General features: G+C 42.7%; 1 protein-coding gene across 5 annotated transcripts in view; it reads left to right on the top strand.

Moving 5' to 3' along the window:
- myt1lb (myelin transcription factor 1-like, b) overlaps window positions 1-22,446 on the top strand; it is a 232,504-nt gene that overhangs the window by 161,269 nt on the left and 48,789 nt on the right. For all 5 annotated transcript variants that reach the window (XM_052145864.1, XM_052145863.1, XM_052145860.1 and 2 more), the window contains exons 7-10: window positions 2,217-2,351; window positions 5,800-5,890; window positions 8,383-8,496; window positions 18,022-18,239. In XM_052145864.1, coding sequence (XP_052001824.1) covers window positions 2,217-2,351; window positions 5,800-5,890; window positions 8,383-8,496; window positions 18,022-18,239 — 558 coding nt within the window. The remainder of the gene's footprint in view (window positions 1-2,216; window positions 2,352-5,799; window positions 5,891-8,382; window positions 8,497-18,021; window positions 18,240-22,446) is intronic.

The following is a 22,446-nucleotide window of genomic DNA, read 5'->3' as shown; positions in this document are numbered from 1 at the left end:
AATAACAAACACATTATCTTATTGTTCTTGTACATATTTAATACATCATTCAAATATTCCCAGTGTAGGTTGGGAAAAGTATGTGAACCCCTAGGTTATTGACATCAACAAAAGCTAATTCAAGTCAGGAGTTGGCAAACCTGGAATCCAATTAATGAAACGATATTGGAGGTTTGTGTTAGAGCTACTTTGATTGATAAAAATCACTCAAATATTTTGAGTTCGCTATTCACAAGAAGCATCTGCTGACATGGACCCTGCCATGCAAAAAAGAAATCTCAAGAAGTCCTACGGTCAAGAATTGAATCTGGAATGTGTTGCAAAGTTATCTCAAAGAGCTTAGATATTCATCCGTCCAGGTTTAAACAAATTGTCTATAAATGGAGATGATTTAGTACTGTGGATACTCTCACTAGAAGTGGCCATCCAGCCAAGATGATTCAAAGGGCACACCGCAGAATGCTAAAAAAAGATGTAAAAAAAAGAACACTAGAGTGACAGATAAAGACTTGAAGGAATCAGTGGAACTGGTTAACATCTCTATTCATGAGTCTACTATAAGGAAAACATTAAACATGCATGGTGTCCATGGCAGGTCACCATGAAGTAAGCTGCTGCTTTCCAACAAAAACATTGCTGAGCACCTGAAGTTTGCCAAAGACCACCTTGACACTCCACAACACTATTGGGAAATGTTTTGTTGACTGATGAAACTAAGGTTGAAATGTTTGGGAAGAACATGCAGAACTATGTATGGCGTAAAAAGGGCACCACATACCAACATGAAAACATAATCCCAATGGTGAAGTACAGTGGAGGGAGCATCATGATTTGGGGCTGCTTTATTGCTTCAGAGCCTGGATCGTTTGCAATCATCAAGGGAAAAATGAATTCCCTAGTTTATCAAGATGTCCTACAGGATAATGTCAGGGTGGCTGTTCGCGTGATATGAGAGCGAAGCGGTAATCTGTGTTCAGCAATTGCTTTCGGGTCCTTGAATAACGTATAATGTGTGCGTAAGGGCAGCCGGTGGAATTTCTGGTGCCCTCCCTGGGTAAGATGGTGCCCCCCTAGGGAGTTGGTGCCCTACGCAGACTGTGTAGTCTGCTTATATGGCGCGGGATTGATCAGTTATTAAATCCAAGGGTTTAATAACTTTTTCCACAGCACTGTGAATGGTAAATAAGAAGTGTTCAATTAAGACATGAAAGATTATAATCGTTTGTGTGTTATTAGCTTTAGCACATTGTGTTTGTCTACTCTTGTGACTTTAATGAAGATGAGATCACATTTTATGACCAATTCATGCAGAAAACCAGCTAATTCTATTCTTTTTCTTGCCACTGTAGCACTTTATTTGAAACTCTATGGTCCTATCAAAGTGGACCATATGTGGTCTTCTGCTGTTGTAGCTCATCCGCCTTAAGGTTCAATGTGTTGTGTATTCTGAAATGCTATTATGTTCATTACAGTTGTAAACCTGTAAATCTGAGTTACAGATACAGATCCAGTATAGTAATGTGATTATATGAGGCCAGGTTGCCTGAATGACATGTTAAAACAAAACTAGGTCAAGTGGTTGGTTGCTTTACACGTCGGATAGTATTTAGTTGTCTAACTATGTGGCGCTTGGCCAGAATAAGCTGCAATGAAGATCTGACATTATGGCAGTTGCTATAATTTAGCAACATCTGTTTAAGAAACATTATGGGTATGGACCCCTTTCACATATACAGGTTGGAGAGCAGAATTAGATGCATGGCAGGTTAAACTTGAATGGTGTTGAACATTTTTTTCTTATCCGTTTGCTCCATGCAACAGCAATAGAAAAAAATCAATGAGTATGCTTTCACAGCTTTGCAAAGGAATATAAAAAAATACAATGCTGGATAACAGCAGTAAGATTAGAGAAATAGGCCAAACTTTCGGTCACTCCCACAGTAGCTGTGTTAGAAGCCTCATTGCAGCTATGATAACTGATTTTTAATACAATAATACAAAGTACAATGTTATACATTTACACAAAATATTTGGGTATAAAATAAAATTGGAAATGTAAAAAAGTTTACTTCATTTACATGATTATATGAGAAAAATCACATGTTTTTTTTTTCTTCACAAAAAGAAAAAACCGAATTGTCTGCTGGCATGTTTCCTCATTAATAGATCATCATCAAGTAATAATTAATCCTACCTTTATGTGTGTGCATACTTAGATTCTTCACGTTCAGGGAAGAAAGAAAGTCGGTGCCCGACGCCTGGTTGTGACGGTACAGGTCACGTGACGGGGTTGTACCCACATCATCGCAGTCTGTCAGGATGCCCCCATAAAGACAGAGTCCCACCAGAAAGTAAGCACACTACACACGCTTCCTAAATGTCTGTGCCACATGTACTTACAATCTTCATTTCCCTCTTTGTTCTTTTTTTGTGGTGGCAAGAATAAAATGTCCATTCGTTTGCTTTTTGAGCTTTGGTTGGCTGTGTCTGTGTTAGTGTCTTTTTGATAGCTTTCAGTGACACGTTCCTTCTGCATGGTGTCATCCCCACACTTAAAATCTCAAGTTAACTTCTGGGTCATTTAGTACCTTTTGAACTCTGTAACTTTAAAAACTGAATACGGGTTTGTTGTACTTTGTTGCACTCAGTGACTTTTTGCTTGTGTTATCTAAGCATCAGAGTGGTGTGGAAGAAGCATCATTCAAAATCAATAGTTTTCTAGTATATCTATCCATCCATCCATCCATCCATCCAGGACCGGTGTGTGTGTGGGGGGGGGGGGGGTTGTTGGCGGTCCTTTTCTGCATATAGCAGGACCGTTTTGTCGTCCGTTCTGCATAACCTTCTCCCGATGGCCATTCCACCCCTGATCCACCCCAAAGTGTGTCGGCCCACCGGGAAAATGCTCAGTATGCCAGATTACCAGTACAGACCTGCTATCCATCCATCCATCCATCCCTTACTGAATACAGTAAAAAAACAAATGACTGGGTTATACTAATGTGAATTGACGATGTACAATGTTGTGAAAATAATATAAAATGAAAACTAGCTGATATCCTTTGCATCTTTAAATATTTGTGAGTTTAACTGTTTTATCCAGAATTTTAACTGTAATGTATGTGTAGCAGGAATGATCCTTGACCTTGAAAGTAACTCACAGCAGAGGAGCAGACACTGGTATAAACTGTAATTACAGTATCATAGACATGCATGAATGCGTTTATTGTTTCTCTTGATAATTACCACAGTAAATTAATGGAGGCCAGTTTAATAAGCTGGTTAGATTTCTCATTTTGTTTTAGATGCTCAATTAAATCCATTTGAATAAACTGTAATAAATAAAATCTGATGAAAGAGTTAGAGACAGGAAGGATGGGACGTATGATTTCCTCTCATTCACCTTGTGCAAATCTCACATTACGTGACTCATTAAAATGCAGAGAGAATTGTGTGCGTTTTGTTCACAAATGGACCAGATGGCAATCAAACTAACTGATGGCTTTCATGACAGACCCAGAGTAGTTAACAAAAAGATTTGTTTTAAAGTGTCCAGATGGAAAGAAGTTTTGTGAATTGGCACATGGTGGCACTTCAAGGGAATTTGAAGATGACCATCACTGTCATTTGTACACGACATACCACACACACTTACTAAAACATCACTTTTGTTATGCTGAGTCACTTATTGGCTGTTTCGTCATGTTCCGCACTGTATTCATGTTTATCCACTGTAGAAAGTTATAAAGAAAAATAAAGATGAATGTGCATCACATTAAAGCACAATAATATGGTAAATTCAGGTTGAATGGGGTGAATAAGGAATGATGTCTAAATGGTATTTTTGCGCCCTTGAAGGGCATTTCAGGAAGAGAATGCTAATCGTAGGGTTGTTCTACATGAAAGTGATCAACTGAATTCCCAGCAAGCAATCACACAGAGCACCCTAGCAAACACCCACAACATATTAGCATCTGCATAACAATGCCTTGGCAACCAGCCACAACACCCTCAAATCCTGGCAGACACACAGACATGTCTCAAAGCACATGGCGAGGTGTGTTTCGTGCAGTAAGTCAGTTGAGGTTGCAGACCCTGCCTGATGCTTTGTAATGAATATTTCAGAGAATGCTGAAGATGAAGGTGAGGGGTTTAAGGAGGTGATAATGATGAAGACGAGTTTAGGAAGAGTGCTGGTCTGCTCGCCCCCTGCACACGCCCCCCTCCCCCCCACTGCAGCATTCTACTGATCATTAAACTCATTGGTGTCGGCAGGGAGTTTAGACACATTAATGGACTGTTCTGGAGAACACAAAGGAAAGGCTATGTGAAGACTAATAACAGAGTAAGGAATAATGAAGTTTCACATGTGAGAGATGTACAGGTTTTGCTGTCTGCTGTGATTTCATTGATTGCTGATGTGTGTCTACTGCATACGACAGCACTGAAACAATCAACAGCTAACAGCACATGATTGGATTTATAAGGCAACCTCAGCTGACAGCTTTAGAATATGATCAGAATGAAATCAACATCAGAGTCGATCTGCATCATTAAGCACTGACCGCACTGACACATTAAATTAAGCATCAGATTTTACTTGAAACATCTTAAAGACAGTAACATGGAATCCACAGAGAGAATAGAATAGATGTAGTGACAGAGAATCTGTTAATATAGTGGAATTAGAATATAACTAAATAGAATAGAAGTAGAAACAAGAAATCGAATGATATTGTGGAATTATAATAGAATATAAAAACCTAGAAAAGAATAGAATTAAACAGAAGTAGTAAAAGGGAATCTATGGAATCAGAATAGAGTAGAATGGATATCATAGAATAAAGAATACATAGAATAGAATAGAAAAACAAAATAATAAAGAATAGATTAGAATAGAATAGAAAAACAGAAAAAATTGAATAGAACATAAAAGAATATCAAACAGATAGAAACAACAGAATAGAATAGACTAAGAATGGAAGAGAAAATAAATAACAAAAGAAAAGAATAGAATACAATAGAAGAAATAACATGGAATCTAATAAGAAAGTGGAATGCGAATAGAATAAAATAAAATTTATATAATAGAATACAGATACAGTAATAGTATACAATGTTAAATAATAGAATAGAATAGAATAGAATAGAAGTAGTAACAGGTAATCTAATAATATAGTAGAATTAGAATAGAATAAAATAGAATAGACATCATAGAATAGAACAGACAGATACAGCAGCAGAATAGAATAGAACTTGTAACTGAATCTAAAAAGATAGAGGAATAGAATATAATTAGAATAGAATTAACATCATGGTCTAGAACAGACAGAACAATAAGAGGGAATCTAATAAAATAATGGAATTAAAATAGAATAGAATATAACTTTTATTCTTTTTAAATCAATTTAATTGATTAAAACAGTAGTAACAGGGAATCTAATAAGATAGTGGAATTACAATAGAATAGAAATAAAACATAAAACAGCACAGATAGAATTGAATAGATTAAAATAGAAGTCTGACAGGGAATCAAAATAGATTAATATAGAACAGAAAACAACAGAATGCACTAGAATAGAATAAAAAATCTCTTGTCTTATTTGTGCACTGTTTCCACTGCATGGCGCACGTGCATGTGACTGTTCTTCCATTAGCAGTTTTTTGCATGCTGCTGTTTGATGTGTCTCGTTCTGAGTGTGTTGGTGATAATGAAGAGTGTTTCACACTAATGCAGACGACTAACTGTGGGCCTCTAACTCCTTATCTTCAACCCTGTTTCTCTTGCCTGCGGTCAAGTTCTTGCAATGTATGAGAATGTTCTTAAGTGCCCTACGCCTGGCTGCACGGGCCGGGGTCACGTCAACAGCAACAGAAACTCGCACAGGAGGTGAGTTTCCATCTGTCCATCTGAGACAAACAGCTGTGCGTTTATCATCAACATAGTGCCTACTTCTATAAAACCACAGTGGGCGTACATTTCTTTCCTTTCACACTATCCCTGTATCCCTACAGTTAAGCTTACTCATTATTACTACAGCTCATACTTAGGGTTAGGGATTTGTCCAGTCCATCCAATGGTAAACAGAATGTAAGGGATGGTAGGAGTGTTTGGAAAAACTTGTTTAGAAACGGTAATTATTTTTTGGTGCCACTAATTTGAAGTAGTTATTACTTTAAAGCTTCTGATGTCAGTGTAGGATAACATCCATCCATTTAACAGTTGAACACTAATCTGACATTAATAGTGTGTGTTACTCTTCCCCAAACAATCTGCTTACTGCTGATATGAAACATAGGCTACTACAAATGCTCATTCACTCATGACCATCTTAATGAGCATCACATTCATCCTGTTGAAAGCATAGCATGTGGATTTTATAGGGCTTATGACATGAGTCTTTCACCGTCCTCTTCACATTGATATTTTGGGAGTGTTGCAGTAATGCAACACAGTAATGTTTCAGCAGATGCTGTAGGGCGCGTCAGCCATTAACACCTCACTGACACCCCGTCAGGGGAACGCACACTCCAGACGCCCGCTGCAGACCCCTAAACCACACGCCACACATTATACACACATACATACACACTCACCTCACTTGTACTGGCATACATGTCCTACGCCCCAGTAACAATCTGGCAGCTTGCCTCATGTCATGGACACTAAACTGACATACACTCACACACACACTTGATATGATACCACACTTTCACCTACAACAGCCTTTCATGCCTCTTTGCTCACGGCACTATACAAATCATTTGGTAACACTTTACATTATCGTTCCCTTTGTTAACTAATAAGTAATATACAAGTGTGTTATAAATGATTTATATGCAGTTATAACAACACACATAAATGTTGACTTTCATGCAATACTTGCCAAATAGTGAGCATTTTAACTTGCATGTTATAAATGCTTAATAAAAACACCTATTCATGCAGTGTTAAAACATATCTACACAAAATATAACATAAAATGCCCTAATACATGATCTGTCACAATACAGAAAAACAGTTAATTGTGGTAAGATTAAAAGGATGGATTATGTAATTTTACTGCACTCACTTTGTGTTTCTAATCTTTACTATAATATCTTGACTCACTCATGTCACTTTCCATGTCAAAATAATGGTTTTACGTAGTCCTAGTAACCTAGTGTGCTCTGCAAAATACATTATTTAAGGTTTTCACACTTATTTGATCAATAATTTATAATGCATTTGTAAATGAGTTATTGGTAATTAATGAACCATTTATAAACCCTTAACAAACAGAACATTAATAAGTTTTACCCACAATTGTGGTAATCAGTGTCAGAAAGGACCTATTGAGTTTCGACATATAACTAAGATGTATGATTATACTGTTTAGATCAGTTACAGAAAGGAGGACAGACAAAACTGGGTTTAAAGGGGCCATATAATGAGAAATCACATTTTCCTTGATCTTTTAAGATAGCGTAACTTTTTGAGCTTTTAGTGTAACATGTTTCCCTTTAAAAAGCATAGGCTGAATCTAAGCTGCAAAAACAACTCACTGTAAGCTTACTGACGTCAGACAAATGACTACATCATTTACACATCCATGACTTCTATTGAGTGATCAGAAAATAATAATAAGACATAAAAGTCTGTCAAGCCATGTGTTGTTTCTGCCTGTGTGTAGCACCTGCCGCTCTGCAAATCCTTCCTAAGAGACCCTACGTTAGAAACAAGTGAATAAAATGTATTTTTTAACAGCATTCCTGATCATTTCAATCTTATGAACAGTCTGAGTGGCACATTTCAGTACAGATTGTTTTATTTTTTTATGTTTCTCATATCATATGCGAAGGGTGCATTTACTGTGTTTTCCAGAAATAAAGTTTCTCCTGATTATAAGTTGCAACTGATCAAAATCTCATTGTTTAGAGAGAGAAAAAACACAGATAAGTCACACTGATAGCCTGACGGAGGTCGCATGAGGGGCATTACGACCCGAGAGTCATCTGACTTTAGCTGGTCAGCACCAAGACAATCCGTGCAGATTGCTTCAAAATCTGCGCATCAGATTACATTGTATTTGGGCTCGTTTTAATCAGTAACATCTCTTTTTGTGTAAGCATTTGGTCTGCAGTTTGTTTAACCGGCCGACATCAATTACATATAATGTAAAATTAAGCCACTTTGGATAAAGTAACGGATGATGAAAAAATATTTATATCTTAATTCTGGAAAAAACACATAGAAAAGGTAAATAGAAATATTTAAGGGACAACAGCAACAAAGCCTGTTTAATTCTAAAGCATGAAAAACCATCACAAGCTAAATTATAAATATATATTTGGGGAAAAAAATTATGATTTCTTAAATTCAAATTTCCTTGGTTCCTTCAGCCTGTCAGGGTGCCCAATAGCAGCTGCAGAGAAACTGGCCAAAGCCCACGAGAAACTTCCATCCTGTGAACCGTCTTGTCCCAAATCCAGCCAGGCATCAGACCGGGTGCTAAGGTAAAAAAGCTTATCTATTGTCTGTTAGCCAGAGAGGTCAGAACCCAAATTGAATAACCATTTAATAAATGTTCTGGGTTCAATACAAGTTTAGCTCAATTGACAGAATTTGTGGCATAATGTTGATTTCCATAATATATATATATATATAATTTTTTTATATTTAAAGATAACTATGTATAAGGATTTCATCATTATATATTGAATTATTGTTATATGAGGGGCTTTCTCAGCAAATATTTGTATGTGCGATAAAATGCGATTAATCATGATTAATTAATCGGGACGTCATGTAATTAATTTTATTAAATTTTTTTATAGATTGACAGCCCTAATATACAGTATATATTATACACGCTTACAATGGAAGTGAATAGGGTTAGTCCATCAATGTTAAAATACACATAGTCTCAAAAGTATAGCCACAAGACATAAACATTATATATTAAAATAATTTTTGTGTGATAATATTGCTTACTTTATTTGTGTAAAGTTATATCCAATTTTACAACTTCGCTGCCATGACAGCATATTTAAAATAATCAAAGGGCAAGTTGAAATGATTTTCTGTGGTAATAAACAGTATGCCTCAAATGCTGTCAATTGAGCTTAACTTGTTGAAATATTCCTTTAAAAGAATAGTTTACTCAAAAAGGAAAATTCTCTCATCATTTACTCACCCTCATTCCATCCCAGATGTTTATATCTGCTGTACACATAGATTTTTAGAAGAATATTTCAGCTCTGTACATCCATACAATGTTAGCATCACAAGCACACTCTACTCTCTCTCCCACACTCCGTCAGTCACGCACTCTCACTCGCCTGAGTGTTAAGCATGCACACCAGCAGCTCATTATCACCTTGTTTGGACTTGCACTTAAACCCCACACTGACACTCAGTCAGTGCCTGGCCTTGTTGACGATTCCTTGGACTCACCTTTCGCCCTGCCACTGTAGAGGACTGCTTATCTGTTTTTCTTACCTGCTTGTCAATGACGTGCTCTGGCCTTGCATTATAATTGATCCTGAGAACTCAAAGTTTACAGCTTACGTACTTACCTGTATGAATCACTCCTGTTTATCAACGATCTGCTCTGAATGTGCTAGTCACGTGACCTTGAGAATTCTGAATGTAATACCTTACCTACATACTCACCTCATGCTACTCGCCTGTCTCTTCTGTGTTCTGTGCCATAAACTCCCACATCTGGGTTCATCTCAGCTCCCGTGTTGGTGTGTCATTACAGAAAGGCCAGACCAAAAAGGAAAAGAACCCAGTGGGAGTTATCACCCTTACGGATGATGATCCATTCTCTGAGTTTGTGCATCAACTAAGAGCAACTGTCCTCCGCACTCCTGACCTCGCACAGCAAGCCACACCTTCCGCACCAGTTGCACTTTGATCCCACTCTCCCGCCTAATCCATACAACACGTTACAGAAGAACTGATTGACAAGAATGGATCTAGCGGAGGTCAGGATTCTCCTCCTGGAGTAAGGAGATCGTCCAGTTGAGGACCATGTACGTGAGTTTCTCCATCTGGTGAATTTAGTGCACTATGATGACCACGCTCTGGTGTGTTTCTTCATAGCCAGTCTGAATAGTGCACTAAAGGAACTAATGCCTCTGGCTGGTCCTCAATGGACACTGTGAATAGGTGAAGAAGGCTCTAGAACTTTGCAGTTCCCCTTTCACTGTGAGTTATGATGGGAACCCCGGGCCAAAACCTGCACCCAAGCCCCTGTCTCAAGGCCCTTGTTTCCAAGGTAACTCCTCTCCATACATTTCCCCCATACACTGTGGGTTACTTCTGGAACCCCATGCCACCACCACCCTCTTCTTCTGGGACCAAGGAGTTTATCCCTTTTAATACTGCTCTCACTTCTAAGTTGAATGAATCCCTACTGATGTCCCCACCAATTATCAGTGCCCATGCCTGCCACGGTTAACAAGACAGTGCCCATGCCAGCAATGGTTAACAAGCCAGTGCCCATGCCAGCCACGGTTGACAAGCCAGTGCCTATGCCTGCCACAATTAACGAGCCACAGCCCAAGCCTGCCATTGTTACCGTCCCAGAGCCAGAGCCAGTGCCAGTAGCCTCGACCATCTCAGAGCCAGTGCCAGTAGCCTTGACCATTCTAGAGCCAATGCCAGTATCCACATCCAAAAGAAGAGGAGGAGAAGTAGGGCTCCTACTCCCCAGTCTCTGCCCGTGCTCATGACCATGGAGGCCGTTTCCCAGTGTCTGCCCATGTTCACGACCACTGAGGTCGTTATCCATGTTCACGGCCACAGAGGTAATTTCCAATTCTCTGCCCATGCTCACGACCACAGAAGTTGTTCCCAAGTCTCTGTCCATGTTTATGACCATGGAGATCGTTCCAGAGTTCCTGCCAGTTTTCACGACCATGGAGGTCATTTCCCAGTCTCTGCCCATGCTCACGATCACAGAGGTCATTCCTAAATCTCTGTCCATGTTTCAACCACGGAGGTCATTCCAGAGTCCCTGCCAGTGTTCACATCCACAGAGGTCGTTTCCCAGTCTCTACCCATGCTCACGACCATGGAGGTCATTCTCAAGTCTCTGTCCATGTTTACGACCACGGAGGTCATTCCTGAGTTCCTGCCAGTGTTAATGACCACGGAGGTCATTTCCCAGTCACTAACGGCTCTTAGCCACAGGCCTCCTACAGCTCCTAGCTCCAGGCCTTTCATGGCCTCGTCCCTCAAGCCTACCACGGCCTCGTCCCTCGAGCTTTCCCATGCTCCACCTTTCATGGCTTCACCACTCGAGCCTCCCTCGGCTCCGCCTGCCTTTGTCTAGTCTTCCATGGCTCCGCCATCAGAGTCTTCCAAGGTTCCGCCCTCAGAATCTTCCACAAACTCACCATCTACCACAGAAACTCCACCTCCTGACTGCGTCCCTGCTCTGTGGCTGCCTCTTAGCATCCCAACCCTGTCCCTGCTCTGTGGCCACCTCCCAGGCCTCCTGACCCTGTCTCTAATCTGTGGCCATCTCCCCGGCCTCCTGACTCCGCCTTCTAGGCATCCTGATTCAATCCCTGCTCTATGGTCTCCCAAGCCCATTGACCAAGTCCTTGACCAATGTTCACTTTCCAGGTCTCCTGGTCATCCACAGACTCCTCCCTGGCCACCGGATTGTCTGTCAATCCTTCCTGATCATCCTCCTGGATCCTTCCCCATCATCTGTGTCCGCCTGACCTCCCCCATCTTTGGGCACCAGGAGTTGCCCTTTAAGGGGGGGTTTCTGTGAAGAGCACACTCTGCTCTCTCTCCTTCACTCCATCAGTTACCTGCTCTCACCTGCCTGAGTGTTAACCATACACACCTGCAGCTCATCATCACCCTGCTTGGACTTGCACTTAAACCCCACTCAGTCATTGCTTGACCTTGTTGAAGATTCCTTTGACTCACCTTTCGCCCTGTCGCAGAAGTGAATTTCTTATCTGTTTTTCTTACCTGTTTGTCTATGACGTGCTCTGGACTTGCATGATAAGTGACCCTGGAACTCTGAATTTATAGCTTACCTACTTACCCGTGTGAATCACTCCTGTTTATCAACGATCTGCTCTGGATTTGCAAGGTAAGTGACTTATGTGATCCCTGAGTTTACCATATATCTACTTACCTGTGTGAGAGTTGCCTGTTATTCAACTATCTGCTCTGAATGTGCTAGTCACGTGACCTTGAGAACTCTGAATGTACTTAATGCCATGATATACTAATCTGCTCCTCAGTTTATGGAAGTTACATACCTTAGACCCTGTCAGAAGTTTATGTTTCCAGTTTTTGCATGTATTGTCTGGATTAGTGATCTCTGGATCTGGATCTACTGCCTAAGTTCTCTGTATAACCAAGGACTGTGTTCTAAGAACTATACTCCTTACCTGACTACTCACCTCATGCTACTCAACTGTCCCTTCTGTGTTCTGTGCAATAAACTCCCACATCTGGGTTCATCTCAGCTCCTGTGTTGGTGTGTCATTAAAGTCAACAGGGTCCAAATTGTTGAAGCTCAAAAAGCAGATAAAGGCTGCATAAAAGTAATCCATAAGACTCCAATTGTTAAATCCATGTCTTCAGAAGATATAGGTGTGGGTGAGAAGCAGATCTATATATAAGTCTTTTCTTTAATATAAATTTCCACTTTCAACAGCCCTCCTAGTCACTCCTCTCTTCTTTTGTTTTTGGCGATTTGCATTCATCGCCACCTACTGGGCAGGGAGAATTTATGGTAAAAAATGGCTTAGATATTGTAACCTGCACACACACACACAAGAAGAGACAGTCACAATGTCGGAGGAAACTGCTTTATTCCACAAAGCGTGCAAAAGTACAAACAGGGTAAATCCTGAGAAGAGTTGTCGAGGGAAGCGTAGGGTCAAAAGCCGGGGAATCAAAGTCGAGTAAAGGGGGCAAATCCGGGAGAGAGTGGTCAACGAGAGTGGGGAGGTCGAAGCCGGGAAACAGGATCAGAGTAGAGAAAATCTATCGAGTAGAACAAACAGGGGAGCTAGGGGAATACTAGAGCTGGCAAGCTAAGAGGAAGACAAGAGGAGTTCAAAACTAGACGAGACTAGCGGGGGGCAAAGATACGGGAAACTAAACACAATAAGCAACGGGTGTGAAACGAATGTGCTGTGATATAAATAGGGGAACTAACGAGCGGTGCAGGTGTAACGAATAAAGGGGTGATTGAGACGAGTGCAGGTGTACATAATGTTCTGGCGATTGGGAGCGGGCATGTGAGCCCAAGGGGGAGATAGTGTACGAGCATGTGAGCTCGTAGGAGCAAAAACGAGCGTGCAAGCTCGAGCGAGCAAAACGGGCGTGGAAGCCCGAGGGAGCAAAACGAGCGAGGAAGCTCGAGGGGGCGGAGCGAGGGAGCGGGGTTCGTGACAGTACTCCCCCCTCTAAAACGGACGGCTCCTGACGGCCGCGCTCGGTTGCGAGTAGCGCGACCTCTGGGAAGTGGTGCTGGAGGATCCCAACAAACCAAAAACCCTGAACAGACAACCCACAAAACACACAAACAAAATTGAGGGCAGTCCAAGGGGCACAGAGGGAAATGAGACAGTCCATGGGGTCAATGGGCAGTTTCAAGGCAAGGTCAGGGGGATCATAGCGGACAGGCGGGTGGTCGGGAGATCTAGGGGGCATCCAAAGGGCAGAGACTGGGTCAGGGGGTCTGGAAGGCGACTGGAGGACAGGGACTGGGTCCGGGGGTCTGGAAGGTGACCACCGGACAGGAATAGGGTCCGGAGGCCAGGGAAGAGGCCACAGGACAGGGAGGGGGTCAGGAAGTCCGGGCTGAGCCGTGAAAGGCGGTGCCGTCAGAGGCGGCACTGTAGGCGGCTCTGGAGGTGGGGTTCTGGAAGGCTCTGGAGGTGGAGCCGAAGGAGGCTTTAGGGGTGAAGGCCTGAAAGGCTCTGGAGGTGGAGCCAATGACGGTGGCGCCGTGGGAGGCTCTAGAGGCGGAGGCCTGGAAGGCTGTGGAGGTGGAGCCGAAGAAGGCTTTAGGGGGGAAGGCCTGGAAGGCTCAGGAGGAGGAGCCAATGACGGTGGCGCCGTGGGCAGCTCTAGAGGCGGAGGCCTGGAAGGTTCTGGAGGTGGAGCCGAAGGAGGCTTTAGGGGGGTAGGTCTGGAAGGCTCTGGAGGTGGAGCCAAGGGAGGTGGCATCGTGGGAGGTTTCTGAGGTGATGGCCTGGCAGGCTCTGTAGTCTCGGGGGTAGAGCCATAGGAGCCCCGAGAGGCGGAGCCGTAGGAGGCTCGAGAGGTGGAGCCCTAGAAAGCTCTGGAGTCTCTGGGAGCAGAGCCGTGGGAGGCTCGGGAGGTGGAGCCATAGGAGGCTCTGGAGGGGGAGCCGTAGGAGGCTCGAGAGGCGGAGCCCTAGAAAGCTCTGGAGTCTCTGGGAGCAGAGCCGTGGGAGGCTCGGGAGGTGGAGCCATAGGAGGCTCTGGAGGGGGAGCCGTAGGAGGCCCGAGAGGCGGAGCCGTAGGAGGCTGTAGTGGCAGAGTCCTGGAAGGCTCGAGAGGCTTGGGGGACGGAGCCCTGAGAGGCTCGAGGGGAGGAGGAGCCCTGAAAGACTCGAGAGGGGAAGCCCTGAGAGGCTTGAGAGGGGGAGGAGCCCTGAGAGACTCGAGAGGCAAAGCCGTGAGAGGCTTGAGGGGTGGAGCCATGAAAGACTCGAGGGACGGAGCCCTGAGAGGCTCGAGGGGAGGAGGAGCCCTGAAAGACTCGAGAGGGGAAGCCCTGAGAGGCTTGAGAGGGAGAGGAGCCCTGAGAGACTCGGGAGAGGCTGAAGCCAGTGAGAGGCTTGAGGGGTGGAGCCATGAAAGACTCGAGGGACGGAGCCCTGAGAGGCTCGAGGGGAGGAGGAGCCCTGAAAGACTCGAGAGGGGAAGCCCTGAGAGGCTTGAGAGGGGGAGGAGCCCTGAGAGACTCTAGAGGCGAAGCCGTGAGAGGCTTGAGGGGTGGAGCCCTGAAAGACTCGAAAGGAGAAGCCCTGAGAGGCTTGGAAGGAGGGGGAGCCCTGAAAGACTCGAGAGGAGAAGCCCTGAGAGGCTTGGAAGGAGGGGGAGCCCTGAGGGGCTCGAGGGGTAGAGGTCTGGGAGGCTCGAGAGACTTGAAAGGCAGAGCCCTGGGGGGTTTGGGAGGTAGAGCTCTGGGAGGCTCGAGAAACGGAGCCCTGGGAGGCTCAAGAGGAGGAGCCCTGGGAGGCTCGAGAGGAGGAGCCCTGGGAGGCTTGGGAGGAGGAGCCTTGGGAGGCTTGTGAGGCGGAGCCCTGGGAGGCTCGAGAGGAGGAGCCCTGGGAGGCTTGGGAGGAGGAGCCTTGAAAGACTCGGGAGGAGAAGCCCTGAGAGGCTTGGAAGGAGGGGGGGCCCCGAAAGACTCGAGAGGAGAAGCCCTGGGAGGCTTGAGAGGCGGAGCTCTGGGAGGCTCGAAGGGTAGAGCTCTGGGAGGCTCGAGAGACTTGAAAGGCAGAACCCTGGGGGGCTTGGGAGGTAGAGCTCTGGGAGGCTCGAGAAACGGAGCCCTAGGAGGCTCGAGAGGAGGAGCCCTGGGAGGCTCGAGAGGAGGAGCTCTGGGAGGCTTGGGAGGAGGAGCCTTGGGAGGCTCGTGAGGCGGAGCCCGCGAGGGCTCTGAGGGGCGAGCAGAGCCCGGCAGAGCCGCAGAAGACTCTGAGGGCAGAGCAGAGCCCGGCAGAGCCGTGGAAGACTCTGAGGGCGGAGCAGAGCCCGGCAGAGCCGTGGAAGACTCTGAGGGCGGAGCAGAGCCCGGCAGAGCCGTGGAAGACTCTGAGGGCGGAGCAGAGCCCAGCAGAGCCGTGGAAGACTCTGAGGGCGGAGCAGAGGTCGGTAGAGTCGTGGAAGACTCTGAGGGCGGAGTAGAGCCCGGCAGAGTCGTGGAAGACTCTGGGGGAGAGCAGAGCCCGGCAGAGTCGTGGAAGACTCTGAGGGAACCTCTGCGGTCTTGAGCACAAGACGAGACTGGGGAGAAGGGGCCCTCTTCCTTCTCTTACGTCTTCGGCCAACAGGGGATGTGGCCATGGGGACGGTCGAGGCTACAGGCCCTGGCTCGCTGAACGTGGCAGACATGGGCGCTGGCTCGTTGGCAGTGGCAGACATGGGCGCTGGCTCGCTGGCCGTGGCAGACATGGGCGCTGGCTCGTTGGCCGTGGCGGGCATGGGCGCTGGCTCGCTGGCCGTGCCAGGCTTCGAGGCTGGAGCCGTGACAGGCCTCGGGACTGGGGCCGTGTCAGGCTCCGGGACGGGAGCCGTGACAGGCCTCGGGAATGGGGCCGTGTCGGGCTTCGGGACCTCTCAGGGGGTTGAAGGCTCACGGCGCTCAGAAATGCATGGGACGCATAAATGGGCTCAGGGGCAGACACAGGTGAAACAGGGTGAAATAAATCAGAAATAGTGCATACCTGCTGCCCCTGGGCCGTGAGCGCGTGGTCATCTCACCAAACTGTAGCTCCTCACGCCGAATGTGACGTGCATCTCCGCTCTAGTGAGCTGCGCGAATCCTCCGCGTGACGCATTGTGACTGTCTACGGTGAGGTTGGTTATTCTGTAACCCGCACACACACACACACAAGACGAGACAGTCACAATGTCGGAGGAAACTGCTTTATTCCACAAAGCGTGCAAAAGTACAAACAGGGTAAATCCTGAGAAGAGTTGTCGAGGGAAGCGTAGGGTCAAAAGCCGGGGAATCAAAGTCGAGTAAAGGGGGCAAATCCGGGAGAGAGTGGTCAACGAGAGTGGGGAGGTCGAAGCCGGGAAACAGGATCAGAGTAGAGAAAATCTATCGAGTAGAACAAACAGGGGAGCTAGGGGAATACTAGAGCTGGCAAGCTGAGAGGAAGACAAGAGGAGTTCAAAACTAGACGAGACTAGCGGGGGGCAAAGATACGGGAAACTAAACACAATAACCAACGGGTGTGAAACGAATGTGCTGTGATATAAATAGGGGAACTAACGAGCGGTGCAGGTGTAACGAATAAAGGGGTGATTGAGACGAGTGCAGGTGTACATAATGTTCTGGCGATTGGGAGCGGGCATGTGAGCCTGAGGGGGGAGATAGTGTACAAGCATGTGAGCTCGTAGGAGCAAAAACGAGCATGCAAGCTCGAGCGAGCAAAACGGGCGTGGAAGCCCGAGGGAGCAAAACGAGCGAGGAAGCTCGAGGGGGCGGAGCGAGGGAGCGGGGTTAGTGACAGATATTGATCTTTTTCTCACCCACATCTATCATATCACTTCTGAAGATATGGATTTAACCACTGGAGTTCTATGGATTACATTTATGCTGCATTTATGTGCTTTTTTGAGCTTCAAATTTCTGGCCACCATTCACTCTCATTGTGCAGATCTACAGAGCTGAGATATTCTTCTAAATATTCTTTTTTTTCTACAGCAGAAAAAAAAGTCATGCACATCTGGTATGGCATGAGGGTTACTAAAAGATGAGAGAATTTACATTTTTGGTTGAACTATCCCTTTAATACCTAGCGATCCGAGATCTATAAAGGAATACTGTAGAAGCTGCATTTTTTTTTTAAATGTATAGTTTTAATCAACCTTTTTAATTCTTATTTTAAATGTATCATTAGTTATTTAATGTCCGTCAGAGTTTATCTGGACTGGAAATGATTTTCTAATTCATGACCAACTTGTAGGTTAACTGCATTGGTTTAGCTTTCGACATTCGACATATAAATCGGAGTTCCAGATAATTTTGCAAGTTTGTGAATGTGGTTCTTTACTAGTATCTGAAATGTCTTAAAAATATAAATACCAAGAGATGCTAATCATGTGTGGTTCAATATGAGCATGGAATTTCCAGTGTATTGTTCATAAAATGTATTATTATCTATGCTCCTATGTTTGAAATGCATAATTATATAAATAAATTGTTTATTTCAAATTCATTCATCATGGCATTTATCCAAAGGTTCAAGTGGACATATCATAAACTGCTGCTGGTTTCTGTTCTAGGCCGATGTGCTTTGTGAAACAGTTGGAGATTCCACAGTATGGCTATAAAAACGACGTCCCCACAACAACCCCACGCTCCAACCTTGCCAAAGAGTTGGAGAAATACTCTAAAACCAGCTTCGACTACAACAACTATGACAACCACAACATCTACAGCAAACGACACACTGCTGCACCCAAAGTCCACAGTCGAGACACACTACCCAAAAGCGATGATGGTAACACCTACTTTATGACTGAATAGATGTTTTTTTAATAAAAAAATAACATGTAAAAAAAATTAGAACTAAAATGATCATGCCACCTTACTTTAAAGGTGCACTCTTTTTTGTAATTTTGCAACATATGTATGAAATCATGAGCACTCACATTAAAATGAAGACTCATGAAATGAAGTCATATCAGAAACCTTATAAAAGTTGTTTTATTCTACATGGAGAGGGTCCACACATGGGGGCTGCCATGTTGACACTTTCACTCATTGATTAAAGTAATCATGGCTGACTGTGAATACTACATTTCTACAAAGTCATCTGAAATTAAAAACTATTGATTTTAAATGATGCTGCATCCAAACCACTAGGTGTCAGTGTAAGTCCAAGATGACAAAAAGACAAAAGTTACAGAGTGCACCATTAATAAGGAGCAACTATTGGAACAACTCAAGCTTGAAGTAATACTTTCATGTTTTTGCGAATTGCAGTCAGCATGGGGCAGTCAGCACATGTCCTGCTGTACAGGAAGTATGAAGCACTACAGGCAACAAACCACACTTACCAGCCTCAGCCTACTTTTATCTTTAAGTACATGTGATTAATAGCAATTAGTTAATTAATCAGCAAATTTTAATAAATTGACAACTCTAATAATTATCATCACAATACTGTAACTCTTGAACAATCAGGGTTGGGAAGGTTACTTTTAAAAAGTATTCTACAACAGATTACAAAATACATGCTGTAAAATGTAATTTGTAACATATTCCATTAGATTACGCAAGGTCAGTAATGTAATCTAAATACTTTGGATTACTTTTTCAGCACTGACAATTAAACAAAGTAAATTAACTTGTATTAAAAACATTCTCTGAAAAGAAAAAGCCTAATATCTTGTGCAGTTTTGCTACTAAAGTACATTTATCTTGTTTTATGGATTTTTAGATAGTTTTACAGAAAAACAATATTTATATTTATATTAAGAATAATATTTTTGCAGTACATCTATGCTCTAATATTAAAGATCAATACTAGAGGAAAAAGTAATGCTGCAACGTACATTTTATTCAAAGAATACTTCATAAAATACAGTATAATCAAGCCTGGTAATGGTTGTATGTAAAGGCAAGAAATAGCATATTAGCTTAGCATAAAGCTAAATGTTCACATGACAATTTATACAAGGTTAAATATTTTTGCTGCTCCAAATTTCAAAACCACAAAGTTTGTACAACAACATCATTTTCTGATCATATGTGGATTCTGTTCAAAGAATGAGGCAGAAAATATAATATTTGTAGCTTTCTATATGATGTTAAAGGCTACATAGGTTAGCATTTCTTGTAGAAGCACCCTAACTGCATAAAAAACATTACAAAGGCATGTAATCGTTTAATTATTGGATTTATATTTCATCTGTCAAAGCATTTCTAACTGCTTTTGTTAAGCTGTAGAAACAATATGTAGCTCTTCTATTAAGCTCACGACAGTGTGAACTTGTATGAATGAAACACATTTTAAGAAAGTGTTTCACCGCTGTTCAAACACTCCTCGGATCGCATCATTTATATTGATAAATGTTTTCCAACTATATAATTAACTAGAATAATCTAAACATGACAATAAAAGGCAAATCACTTCAGTGATCAAAAATACGTTTTGAATGTAACTGTGTTCTGATTACCAATTATTTAAATTGTAACTGTAGTGGAGCATAGCTACTAATAATTTGTATTTTAAATACATAATCCCATTACATGTATTCCGTTACTCCAAAACCCTGCGAATAATTAATAGTTAAGCAAATATATATATATATACATACAACTCATGTGCTATATTCCAACTAAACAATATCTTTGTGGGAGGAACAAATGGAAACAATGACCATTTTCATTTTTGGATGAACTATTCCTTCTCGGTCTGAGAAAGCTAATACAAGCTAAGCCATTTTCTTCACAGTTGTACAGTATATTAAACCATTCACAATCTACACAATAACATTATATGGCTAGATGAATGGTGGGCCAGGAACTAAATCTTTTTAGAATGCCTCCGAGATCTTTCTTCACTATATTCCTGAGGTATGGAAATGTATGGAAATGATCTGGAGGCAGATGCATAATGAATGAGGCGGCTGGGGTGAATCATGTCTGGATTTAGGGCTGCTGCTAATTGCAATTCTGTGCAGATAAGTGCGAGATGTGAGACCAGACCGAGGGGGGAGAAGATAGAGGGAGGAAAGTGAGAAAGGAAATAGAAAGAGAAAGCGAGAGCAAGAGAATAAAAAGATGGCAGCAGGTTGCCCACTGGGAGATGCCACTTTGATGCCCAGCTGGTGGCAGTGTCTCACTGTGTCTTTAGTCAAACTGCAGAGAGAGCAGCTCTCTCTTTCTCTCTCTCACCTAGAGCTCCCTTACCACACACCATCATTTACATTATGTTGATATACCATGAAATCTATGCCATTCTGCTGAATTACTGACAATCGATTCAAATGTGATCACCTTTCCATCTGGAAAGACTTACGAGCCATGGTTTCTGATCCAATGAAAACCAGGAAGTACACCTAAACAATTGGGAATAATTCTGAGGCTGCATTTTTGCTCTTAAATTGCATGGTTACTTGACTGCTGGATAAGGTTAAAAACTTATGCATTCCTGTCGACTGTATTGCATAATTATTTACAATTATTTAAAGGAGTTATAATGGAAAGGAGGAGGCGAGAACCGGCTTGACACTATAAATGATCATTTAATAATAAACTGAACCAAAAAGACACAAACACACACAGGTGTCGGACAGCTGTCCGTAAATCTCTCTCAGACGCACTGCCGTATCCGGTTGGCCTTTATCCCTCTCGGGCTTTATCAGCCTTATTAGTGGCTGGGTGTGCGGAATCACGACCCGGCCCTGCCCTCCCACATTCCTCCCTCGTTCTCTTAGGCCGGGGAGCCCCTGGCATGACCTTTTTTTTTTACGGAAAAGCAGCTCTAATGAACAAATGTTTATTGTTCAGTTGACTTGATTGTGTCAGTATTATACTCCATACATGTTATTATTTAAAATAAACAGAAATTACATTTGTCCAGTAAACGTTATACTTCCAGGACACATTGGCCAGAACTAACTCTGGAAACTCTGCAACTAAAAATACAGCTTGCTTTTGGCTCCACTCTGTGGACTGAAGCTCACATGTGCCCACACGTTCAACAACACTTCCAGCTTTGGCCACAGGGGGCAGTGGTTTAAATTTCAGTAAGCACAGAACGATTTCAAAAGCAGAACGTTCAACCTCCTGCCGAATTCACAGTGAGATTAGTTTGAATAGTTTGACAGAGCTGAGATTGATTTTCTCTTAAAAGCTAAGTTACAGAGCCCCTTTGGGGCAGCATTTATTTTCTATATTAGTTTTGTTTGACCCCCCCCATAAGTTTTGCATTCCCTCGCAATAAATTTACCATGGCTTTACTATAGTAACCATATTTAAACCTGATATTTGTATTGAAATCATAGTGAAAATACAGGAAAAGCGAAAACTATGATAATAAAAATCTTAATTATTTGTTTTTATGGTTTTATAACAATACCATAGTTTAACTATTGTTTTACTATAGTAATATTACAGACTTTAAGAACCATAGTTTTAATAATATTGTAGTATCCACTGTTGTAGACTAACCTTTTTTTGTTTTTTTGTTTTTTGGCAGAAACCATGGTTTTACTCAAGTAGTATTACAGTAACTATGAAAGTAATTAAGTATGTCATGGCTCCAGTGTAATGGTGTAATCTGATTACAAAGTTTTAAAAAAGTACTGTAATATAAATACTTTTAGTAGGGTATTTTTTCTCCCCCAGAAAGTAGTGTAATGAATTACATTTTAAATTCTTGTAATCAGATTACGTTACTGACTTTAAGTTGATTACTTTTAAGTACATTACTTGGGTTACTCATTTCTTAAATAATATTATTTTTGTATAATACTTTTAAAACATGAAACATTGTCTCTTTGACAGGTGAAGGGTATGCCCCCACTAACGAGTGGTTTGCGTAGACCAATGAACAAGAATGAAATATAGACATTCTTTAAAATTAGTTGAGCGGGAAAAAAACTAAAGTTTTCTGCAAAAAGAGTTTGAGAAAGTAACTTAGAAGTCTTTAGAAATGTGATTACATTGTCAATAAGTAATCGGTAAAATAAGTAATC

This window comes from Xyrauchen texanus, chromosome 16, assembly GCF_025860055.1.
Source record: "Xyrauchen texanus isolate HMW12.3.18 chromosome 16, RBS_HiC_50CHRs, whole genome shotgun sequence".
Classification (NCBI taxonomy): Eukaryota; Metazoa; Chordata; class Actinopteri; order Cypriniformes; family Catostomidae; genus Xyrauchen; species Xyrauchen texanus.
Note: the sequence above shows the minus strand (reverse complement) of the source record. Positions and strands in the feature narration are given on the sequence as shown.